General features: G+C 51.5%; 2 protein-coding genes across 2 annotated transcripts in view; one reads left to right on the top strand and one right to left on the bottom strand.

Annotated features, from left to right (window-relative positions):
* Positions 1 to 1,591: 1,591 nt before the first annotated feature.
* LOC116939277 (coiled-coil-helix-coiled-coil-helix domain-containing protein 2-like) lies at positions 1,592 to 8,552 on the bottom strand. Its single transcript, XM_032947485.2, has 4 exons — positions 6,991 to 8,552; positions 4,603 to 4,813; positions 3,652 to 3,799; positions 1,592 to 2,883 (listed from the first exon to the last, which is right to left on the bottom strand). Exons 1-4 carry the CDS (start codon positions 7,188 to 7,190, stop codon positions 2,873 to 2,875), a joined length of 570 nt encoding a protein of 189 aa, XP_032803376.1. The 5' UTR covers positions 7,191 to 8,552; the 3' UTR covers positions 1,592 to 2,872.
* The window catches only part of LOC116939263 (V-type proton ATPase 116 kDa subunit a 2-like), a 22,417-nt gene continuing 19,894 nt past the window's right edge, over positions 8,546 to 11,068 (top strand). The window contains exon 1 of the mRNA XM_032947461.2: positions 8,546 to 9,620. The gene's annotated coding sequence lies outside the window, so the exon portion shown is untranslated. The remainder of the gene's footprint in view (positions 9,621 to 11,068) is intronic.

Raw genomic sequence — 11,068 nt, 5'->3', positions numbered from 1 at the left:
TGACACGGTGTGGCTTATCATACAAGTGGCAGGAAGCTGGTGCGCCCAGAGCGAACCATCTTCTCGGCTCCGAGAAAAAAAGGATTGACCTGCAGAGATAATTCGATCGCCTGAATATAAGGGAGATGCACGGGAGACCCGGGGCTGTTGCAGTGGGGGGCTTCGCCTGTTCGAGTGAACGTGGCTCCTTAATAAAGAAACCATCATCAAGACAAGTGCGTTTAGGTCGTCATTACACAATAACCACGCAAACACACATTCCGATTCCCGGGCCAGCGGCAACCCGATCCATGCGCATCTCTTCTCTCAGCTCGCAAAAAGACATTCCTGTTGGTCTACGCTTCCTTTACCCACCTACATCTCTTATATCTGTTTGGCCGTAAATGTGCTCACACACACACACTGCAGTTGATGTTTGTTTGTGAGAACTGCAGTCTGCAGTTGGTAATGCGAGTCGCGAATGGGCAAATACGGTCAGATCGTGAAGAAATTACACTCGTATACCCCCACGGGGGATGTTGCCAGCTTTAGTTTATTATGACTAATTCCAGGCATGCCATGACAACGTCCATCAACGATTTACCAATGAAAATGTAATTACACAGAGCGTGAATCTCAATGACTGCCAGCAGTAGATGAGTCTTCACTCTATTCGTGCATTCGTTTTATGAGGGAGGCTTGCCCGATTGTTTGAGAGGGATCGGAGACCCACTTGGTTCACACACTGTGCTAGGAAGCCGACGACCAGAGTTCGACTCCCGGCCAGGGCTAAGAAGAGTGGACGACGAGTGATATCTGAACTGGTCCTGGGCCGTTCACCCCCACTCACCTCACGACTCGAACCAACCAACATCGGCATAGTAAAGTATGGTTAAACGACCCCCGAGAACTAGGACATCATGAAAACGGCATTTGTCCAGCAATAGATCCACAAGGGGCTGTAAATTATTAGTAATATTATTGTCAATATTGCATTGATATTACGTGCACAATACACCATCAACAAATGTCTGGAAACACCAGAACTGAGAAGTAGCCAATTACTTAGCTGGCCATGGGGAGGAGGAAGAGACTAGCTAACCAAACGCTAACCCTTCTCATTACTAAACCAGCTAGACATCCAGCCACCAGTACTAGCCCTTCCACTAACCATAACTACTCACTCAACCATTAGTACTAGCCGTCCCACTTACCCTCACCAACGAGCCACCCCGCCACTAGTTCTCTTGTTAGGGCTGCTGCCCCTTGACTCCACGTTCTCCTGTGCCCCCTCGCTCTCCTCTGCTCCCCCCCTCGCTACTGCTCCTCGCAGAAGCATGATTTAACTGGCTGCACTAACCAACTCGCAGACACGCCGCGGTGCCCTTCTCGTACACACCAACCACGAGCTGCACAGCGGCGAGAGTGCCCACGCGTACAGAACACGAGGGGCACCACAACGCACGGGCTCACAGTTAACGTGCACGGGGAACGCGCACGCGAGGGCAAAATATTGCGCTCGTGCGCAAATACAAGACACCATACCATGCACAGGCTCACCACACCACGCACCCCCCTCCCTCCCCGTACTCACAGAGACAACACGACACGGTTTAATGTCTACTGGTGGTTTATTCTCTACTTAACTAGAATTATTCTACTCGTGTTAGTGCGGGTCAGCAGGGCAGGTCTGTCCTATCTTCCGGCTGTTTAGGGCTCAATTTGCCTAGTCTCTCCCTACTCACCCCTCTACAGGATTTTCTCCTCGGACTTACCTCTCCACTCTATACTTACGCTCCGACCTCGAGGTGTAGGAAGCCGCGGAAAGGCGAGGCTGCACGTGGCTTTGGCTGGGAAACTGGACCCGGCTGCTCTCTGACCCGTCTCACGGACTGACCCGTCTCACGGACGTTCGGGTTATCCCCCCTGCCCGACGCCCCGCCCCCCATTGTTTAACCGAGTGCACGACTGAGAGGTCCTCGTCCTCCTGCACCGCCCCACCACCCGTCGTGCCACGGCGAGGTCCTTGCACACGTCGTTTACAGACCTTAAAGGTCAATCTGCCCTGCCCCCCCCCCCGCCTACCTGCCGTTGCGAGTGTACCTTGGGCATGGTAAAGGGCCTCGACCTGCTGCTGGTCCGTGAGTGCCTTTGGCGTTTCTTCATTGCGGTTCTCAGTGAGCTCGCCGTGGTCATACGATTTTAAGTCAATCCACGGCGCCGCAGTGCCATTTGGCCTGGGGGGGGGGGGCCTGCCAATTCCTTGGCCCTGAGAAACCGTGGAGCACCCCCACGAGGGGGGCCCTCGGGTGAAAACTCAGGGGCAGGTGACCCCCCCACGAGGCCCTACGTGAGTGCACGTGTGTGTGTTTATGTGGGGGGTGGTGGGGAAAGCGCTGTGACGGAAGCCGGGTGGTTTCTCTGCCGCAGCAGCACAGCGGCGGCCCCGGCTTCGGCGGAGCGGCTTCGCTGTCGTGGCATCACACTCTCACTAACCATAACTACCCACCCAGCCACGAACCCCTTGCCCCTAACCCCAACTCCTTCCCAAGGCCTCTTTTCCCTTTTGGTTCACTTTTCATTTTTGGTGTTCTCAGCACAGACCTCTCGAAGTCGGGAGGTGGGTCATGCGTGTGTTTGACGGAGATTGGATCGGTGATTGGCTTGTGTAGGTGTGAGGCCGGTGGTGGTGGTGTGTTGGCTCGTGGGTGTTAGGGTGGTGTGCAGCATTGTGGTGGCTCTATAAAAATGTACAGATTCTCATGCCCGTGACATGTGAGGGGTCACCAATGGCGATTGTGGTGACTGCGACGATGATCGTTGGTGTGAGAGAGAACGACGCCACTGATCCCCGCTCCTCTGTACTCAGGTCCCAGGGTGATGTGCCACCTCCCTAAGTGAGACCTGTCAAGGCAAAGACAATTCATTTATTGTCGAATTTTGTTATCTTTTTCAAATTCATATTCTTCTTGTCTTGTCACTAATGTGTTTTCTTGAGAGGAATTAACCTCTGTTGGCACACTAAAAAACAGTGCACACTAGGCTGGGTAGCTCAGAAGCCAGAGTGCTGAGCTGGCACTGCTGAGATCCTGGGTTGAATCCAGACAGCTGCCTGTGCTTAAACTGAGTTCGCAAGTGTAGTTGGTTGATAGTCTCAGCCCCAGAGTCTGGAGTCTGGCACTCAGAACTAGGAATCTAGAGCTCAGATCTGAGAATATAGAGCCTGGAGCCTAGATCTTAGAAGCTGAAGCTCAGAACCAAACTAAAACTAAACAAAACTTTTTTCTTATTTTACCAGGTAAGGTCCACTGAGCTATAGAGCTCTTATTCAGAAGTGACCTGGTCACAAATTATAGCTCAACAAAGTGGATTTATAGCAGCCAAATATTCTAAACACATGCTTCTAAATGTGGAAGGAAAACCCAGAGCACCCGGAGAAAAATCCACACGACCACGGAGATAACACGCAAACTCCAAATATACAGACGCCAGGGTCGGCATCGAACCCACGCAATTCCTGTATATCAGGTGAGGGAGCTAACATCTCGCCACCGTGGCGTACAGGAACCTGGAGCTCAGATGCCAGAGTTTGGAGCCTGAAGCCTGTGGAGCTAAGAACCAGGGAGCTTGAAACCTGATGCCTAGAAGCGAACACTTGCAGGATTCACCTACCATGCCCGAGCTTGCAGTGGCGCAGGGCCTCGCCGAGGGAGGCACACAGGGCCGGGTCCCTCTGTCCCTGTGCGCACTCCATGAACTGCCGCAGCTCCCAGAGGCACTGCCCCTCGGCCGGCGTGTCCCTTCCTCCGTCCCCCCCTGCCTGCGGTGGGGGGGGGGGGGAACGATTCATGATCTCGCATGAGCAGCGCTTGATTTCACGCTCGATACGTTTTTGTGGTCGCTGCTAGGCTGAGCTAAGTACTTGACTATTAATCGTAGCCAAAGCGCGATGTATACTGGATGTGGTGTCCCAGGTGTGTAAATATTTTCGAAGGCGCTGACCCCGACGGACCCAGCTGAAATGAAGCCCTGTGCACGGGATGTCCACCCGTCGTGTCGTTCACTCGGCACACCCATTTCCAATCCCTCACTAAGAGCAGCCGTTTAAAGGGCAGCCGGTCTGTGTTAAAGTAGAAATTAATTTATAATTTCCTATCTTTTCCCCTGATTGTTTCCCTGATTGTGCCATCCGTGTTAGAGAACGGCCCACAGAATGAGATATCACAGACCTACCTCGAATGTTCCTTTAAGTGATCTCTGGTCCACACAAGAAGGGGGCAGCACTTGCCCACTTTGCCACAGAGATATAATATTGTCACCACACAATCTAGCCAATATTTGTAATTCCCAAAGCAGCAATTTAGCTAAAGTGCAAAACCAAATAAAAACAATTATTTGGTTTTGATGGCGGGGTTAACGACACATATATTTAAGCAATCTAACAAAAAAAACCTCTATTATGGATACCAACTTTTATATGATCGATTTCTTGTTAATTCACTGGTGTCTTGCTACGCTTAAGACCCCAATGTTTTCAAAGGGGCGGATTTGCCAAATTTAATCTCGACATTCGCAACTCCGTGATCTCGACCGACCCACAGACTCCCCATCAAGCCGCGGCACCTGGGAAAGTGCTTCGGAGTGCTGGGCCTCGGTGGCCTCTGAGCCTGAGCCTCCCTTCAGGGCCCCCGTGAGGACGTTCCCCACCACATGCCCCACGCTGGACCCGATGGCCACCCCGGCCGCGGTGCTCGCCATCTGAGCCAGGAGGCTCGGCTGCTGGGGGGTGGCGGGCGGTGGCGGGAGAGGCTGGAGAGGCGGGTGAGGATAGGGGCTGAGAGGTAGAGAGAGTGAGAGTGGTTCACACAAACACGTATGTTTACGTTCATTGATTAGCAGCGAGGTGCATGGGTCAGCGTATACAGTACTTGCACACATAAGGCGTGCATTTTAGAGAAAATGCATGCCGGGTGACTATTGGTAAAGCACCGGAATCACAATTGGAAAGTTGTGAGTTCTGATTGTGCTCACCTCATTGCTATTAAAAATCAAATGAGAGCATTTAGAGCGAGTTATCAATCCACTGCTGAATGAAGGTCCTCCCACACTGTCAGTCATTGTCAATGACGGATAACCAACACAGAGGTGACCCTTACATTGAGCGTTGGTGTCTGAATAGGGTCTTATCTGGGCGAAGGTTGGTGAAGGGGGAGACCCAGGATATGTTAAATATCACTCGTCACCTATGTTAGCCATTGCCTGAAATCAAATTCAGGTGGCCGGGTTCACAGTGCAGCACGCGAACCACTCTGCCATCGCTCCATCCGAATTGATCAACTCATCAAAACCAGGCCGAACATTTTAAACCGGGGATGACTTTAGTTCCCCTTAGTCTTTTGATTACTGCAATTGCGTATGTGCAGGTGACATGCTGCATCCGAGGGTGAAATGTGTGGCACAGAGCTAATTCCCAGGGCACTAAAATTAGATCGCGTGATACATGAAGGACCCCCCAGAGCTCATTATCCTGAGGTCGAGTGGAGTTCATTTCGGATCACAGCCTCTAGGGATAAAGACCCTCACAGCTGCTCATTAACTACATTTTGTGAAACCAGTGAATTGTCTCTCATCAAATTTTTAAAGCTAAGCAAGGGTGCAGCTGGATAGTGCTTGGATGGGTGACCGATCTGCACAAACACGTTGATATAAGCTGCAAGGTTACATTGCGGACAACAGAGTCACATCATGTAAGAATGAATGAGAAAACAAACCTTGTAAACTTAGAAATACAATGCAATACAACACAGAGAGTCGGCTAACACAACAGCCAACACCCCACCTGGTTGATTACGTTCTTCCAAAGATTGACAAATTTGAGAGAGAGACAAAACACAACCACGGAGACACACAGACAGACACAAGCAGAGAGAGACAACACAGAGATACAGAGAGAGACACAACATAGACACACAGAGAAACAACGCCTCTGTGTCGAGGCCTTAAATAGAGAGAGGGGGGGCAGAGAGAGAGGGGGCGGGGTAGAGAAATTAGCATGGCAATGAGTTGTGTGAAAATCCACCCCGTAGCGGACGGGGGAGAGAAGGAGCAAATGAACCTATAGACAAACAAGCCTGGCAACATTTTAGAGAAATAGGAAGTTTGAGAAAACACGTGACTTTACCGAAAGAACAAAAGAGTAATTCCTGAACCACCTCTACGGGGAGGATTTAAGTTTGTTTTCTCGCTCTCTGTGTCTCTGTGTTGTCTCTCTGCTTGTGTGTCTGCCTCCGTGTCTCTGTGGCTGTGTTTTGTCAATCTTTGGAAGAACGTAACCAACCAGGCTATGCGTTAACTGTGTGTTAACTGACTCCCTGTGTTGCATTGCATTACATTTCCAAATTTTACTCAGTTTGTTTTCTCTCTGTGTCTCTGTGTTGTCTCTCTCTGTTTGTGTGTCTGTCTGTGTGTTTCCGTGTCTGTGTTTTGTCTCTCTCTCAAATTTAGCAATCTTTGGAAGTACGTAATCAACCAGGTAGGGTGTTGACTGTTGTGTTTGACGACTCTCTGTGTTGTATTGCATTGTATTTCTAAGTTTACTAGGTTTGTTTTCTCATTCATTCTTACCTGATGAAGACTGCTTGTGTTGCAATCGAAACGTCGTATTCTATTATTTATTTTCTCTCTACGTTACTTTACCGAAAAAAAACAAAAAGAGCTTTGAAAATCAAGTAATACAGTATTTTGACAATTGTATTCCACGTTTCGCTGGAGATTACAGCCAGTATCATCTGGTGTTAAGAAAGCTCAGCTCTGACGCTCAATAGATTACGTGCACGCTCAGCCCGACATCGCAAACGTAAACTTTCATAGCCAAAGGAAGGCCGTGTTGGTTGATTTGGTCGTCATAACGGCAGATATCAAATGGCAATCCATGTGTAAAGACCCGTGCGGCCAAAAACAAACATCACGAATGACGGTGCGGTGATGATGATGATGACGACGACGACATACCTGACAGCCCCTGGCGGATCCCCTCTGGACTGGCGGGTTCTACTGCCACGAAACATAATGGCTTTGTCGCTCAAAATGCCCCCTTTTCCAGTTTGGTACCGGTTGGCTGATGCCACGAGTGGGCCGTGTACAGCGATGGAGCTGTCCGTATCAGCCGGCTCCCCGTCGCCTCTGTTCCGCGGTGGGCGAGACGGCCGCATCTGTTGGTCATTTCCTCCAAAATCCGATTAGCTGGACATCAAGGGTACATGCAAGGGGGCAGTGTCACGAATTATCTGCCCCGTGCTACTAAGCCAATTATCGAGAAGGTTCTCAGTCTGCTCCTATGTGTATGTGGGGGTTATTTGACCATACTTCACCACGCTGGTCAGCACGGGTGTGAAATTGGGGGGTGGGCAGCATAGACTAGTGAACATGCAAGTACAAACGATGTAACAATTGCATTGTCTGCATTATCCTCCGCTGCCAACCACGCAGCCTATAACACCTGTTATGAATGCTAATGGCTTGCAAGATAGAACGGGACCAGGCGCATATTCTAGGGGATTTGGTCACAGCTTTCGGCTGTGCTCGTGCATGGTTCTTATTCCTCGTCTGTGTGAAGCTGTGTGCTGGAGCCTCCAACCATTCCATAAACAGCGACAACTTGGCAGGCAAGGCCCTCCTGAAAATGAGTCATGAGACTCAGTTTTTTTTTCCTGAGTCAACGTAAGTACAGATTAGTTAACTTCGAACTTGTGTTGGGAGTTGGATTAGTTAGTTACCACATCCAGCTCCAAACGTGTGTTTCAAGTCGAGTTGCCACCTGTCCCTGATTTTCCAAGACCGTCCCTGTTTTGTCGATAGAAGTTTTCCTGTGAAAGCTGCAAGGCTTCCCGGGACATTAAACGTCCCGGTTTTTTTTCAGTTTCGCACCCCGATCATTGCAGCTCACAAGCGGCAACCCCTCGTCACACAAGCTCAACTCGAGCCCATCTGCGCGGGTTGTTCATCTTTGACCGTGAACACGGATCGTGTGCTAACCACGCAGTGGTTAGCACACTGCTGGGCTGTGAAATCGGCAATCTGGGTTCAATGCAGTAAATAGCAGTGGTGGAGTTGGTGATTATTATGGTGGTGGTGTAGTCAGTGATTGTGGTGGCTGTGGTGGTGGAGTTGGTGATTGTGGTGGTTGTGGTGGTGGTGAAATTAGTGATTGTGGTGGTGGAGTTGGTGATTGTGGTGGTTGTGGTGGTGGAGTTAGTGATTGTGGTGGTGGAGTTAGTGATTGTGGTGGTTGTGGTGGTGGAGTCAGTGATTGTGGTGGTGGAGTTGGTGATTGTGGTGGTTGTGGTGGTGGTGGAGTTAGTGATTGTGGTGGTGGTGATTGCGGTGGTTGTGGAGTTGATGATGATGTGGCGGTGGACGGTGTTTATTGTGTTGCCCCCCCACCCACCGCCACGATTGAAAACACACGCCTCTGCGCGCCTTTGTTGTGAGACAGAGGCGATGGCTCCGGGAAAGGAAACCTCGCGAGAGGAAGGCGTCTCGCGATAGCAGCGCTTAGCGGAAGCGATGCGGGGTGGAGCCCCGCCCCCTTCACCTCCTCCCCCTCATCCCCTCCCTTCTGCCGCGTCACGACAGAAGTCACCTCGTTCGCTCTCATCTCACTAGCACCCCTCACTCCGACTCACCTCGTCGCCACAAGCTACCCCTCACTCCTACTCACCTCGTCACCACAAGCTACCCCTCACTCCGACTCACCTCGTCGCCACAAGCTACCCCTCACAACTACTCACCTCGTCGCCACAACCTACCCCTCACAACTAGTCACCTCGTTGCCACAAGCTACCCCTCCTACTCACCTCGTCGCCACAAGCTACCCCTCACTACTGCTCACCTCGTCACCACAAGCTACCCCTCACTACTCACCTCGTCACCACAATCTACCCCTCACTACTCACCTCATCACCACAATCTACAACTCACTACTACTAACCTCGTCATCACAAGCTACCCCTCACTACTCACCTCGTCACCACAGTCTACAACTCACTACTACTAACCTCGTCACCACAAGCTACCCTTCACTACTCACCTCGTCACCACAATCTACAACTCACTACTACTAACCTCGTCACCACAAGCTGCCCCTCACGACTATTCACCTCGTCACCAGAAGCTAACTCCACACTACTACTCACCTCGTCACCACAAGCTACCCCTCACGACATCTAATCGCTACTCACCTCCTTACTACGAAATATTCTTCACCGGTTACAACAAGATAGACCCGCTGACGACCTCCACTACCCCGCCGCTCACCATCACGGCGAGTGCCCATTAACAGGTCAAGACGGCGACCCGCCACCTCGTCACACACGCCACCTCGTCACACACGCCACCTCGTTACTATCGTGCTCACGGAATCCTCGTCACACACGGAGCTCGCCTGTTGCTAAACGCCTCCACTGCCCGCGACTGCACCGACGTTGCGCGCCACTCGCCACTCAAGTTCGTCGCAGCACGCAATCGGCCTCGCTCAACCATCGCCAAATCAACAACACTCGCCACACTCGCCTCACTCCTCCACTCCGATCGACAAGTCGCCTCGCTGCGACACCTTCGCCGCCTCCTCGTCGCGGACTGCGGTGAGAGCCCGGGGACCCTGCCTACAGTACACCGTGAACCACTGTACAGCGCACCTAGCTACAGAACACCGTGGACCACTGTACAGTGCACCTAGCTACAGTACACCGTGAACCACTTTACAGTGCACCAAGCTACAGTACACCGTGAACCACTGTACAGTGCACTTAGCTACAGAACACCGTGGACCACTGTACAGCGCACCTAGCTACAGTACACCGTGAACCACCGTACAGTGCACCTAGCTACAGTACACCGTGAACCACTGTACAGTGCACCTAGCTTCAGTACACCGTGGACCACTGTACAGCGCACCAAGCTACAGTACACCGTGAACCACTGTACAGTGCACTTAGCTACAGAACACCGTGGACCACTGTACAGCGCACCTAGCTACAGTACACCGTGAACCACCGTACAGTGCACCTAGCTACAGTACACCGTGAACCACTGTACAGTGCACCTAGCTTCAGTACACCGTGGACCACTGTACAGCGCACCTAGCTACAGTACACCGTGGACCACTGTACAGCGCACCTAGCTACAGTACACCGTGAACCACTGTACAGTGCACCTAGCTACAGTACACCGTGAACCACTGTACAGGGCACCTAGCTACAGTACACCGTGGACCACTGTACAGCGCACCTAGCTACAGTACACCGTGGACCACTGTACAGCGCACCTAGCTACAGTACACCGTGAACCACTGTACAGTGCACCTAGCTACAGTACACCGTGAACCACTGTACAGTGCACCTAGCTACAGTACACCGTGAACCACTGTACAGTGCACCTAGCTACAGTACACCGTGAACCACTGTACAGTGCACCTAGCTACAGTACACCGTGAACCACTGTACAGTGCACCTAGCTACAGTACACCGTGAACCACTGTACAGTGCACCTAGCTTCAGTACACCGTGGACCACTGTACAGTGCACCTAGCTTCAGTACACCGTGGACCACTGTACAGTGCACCTAGCTACAGTACACCGTGAACCACTGTACAGTGCACCTAGCTACAGTACACCGTGAACCACTGTACAGTGCACCTAGCTACAGTACACCGTGAACCACTGTACAGTGCACCTAGCTTCAGTACACCGTGGACCACTGTACAGCGCACCTAGCTACAGTACACCGTGAACCACTGTACAGTGCACCTAGCTACAGTACACCGTGAACCACTGTACAGTGCACCTAGCTACAGTACACCGTGAACCACTGTACAGTGCACCTAGCTACAGTACACCGTGAACCACTGTACAGTGCACCTAGCTACAGTACACCGTGAACCACTGTACAGCGCACCTAGCTAGAGTACACCGTGAACCACTGTACAGCGCACCTAGCTACAGTACACCGTGAACCACTGTACAGTGTACCTAGCTACAGTACACCGTGGACCACTGTACAGTGCACCTAGCTACAGTACACCGTGAACCAC

Source organism: Petromyzon marinus, chromosome 5 (assembly GCF_048934315.1).
Source record: "Petromyzon marinus isolate PM22_M1 ecotype Great Lakes invasive population chromosome 5, UKy_Petmar_22M1.pri1.0, whole genome shotgun sequence".
NCBI lineage: Eukaryota > Metazoa > Chordata > Hyperoartia > Petromyzontiformes > Petromyzontidae > Petromyzon > Petromyzon marinus.
This window is presented reverse-complemented; position numbering and strand designations above follow the sequence as displayed.

What these genes read in the sequence shown, in the direction of transcription:
- LOC116939277 (XM_032947485.2), bottom strand. Translation starts at nt 7,190, where the DNA reads ATGCGGCCGTCTCGCCCACCGCGGAACAGAGGCGACGGGGAGCCGGCT. An exon ending in GATCCGCCAGGGGCTGTCAG is followed by an intron (nt 4,814 to 6,990) that starts GTATGTCGTCGT and finishes TCTACCTCTCAG; the next exon opens with CCCCTATCCTCACCCGCCTC. An exon ending in ACTCCGAAGCACTTTCCCAG is followed by an intron (nt 3,800 to 4,602) that starts GTGCCGCGGCTT and finishes CCCCCACCGCAG; the next exon opens with GCAGGGGGGGACGGAGGAAG.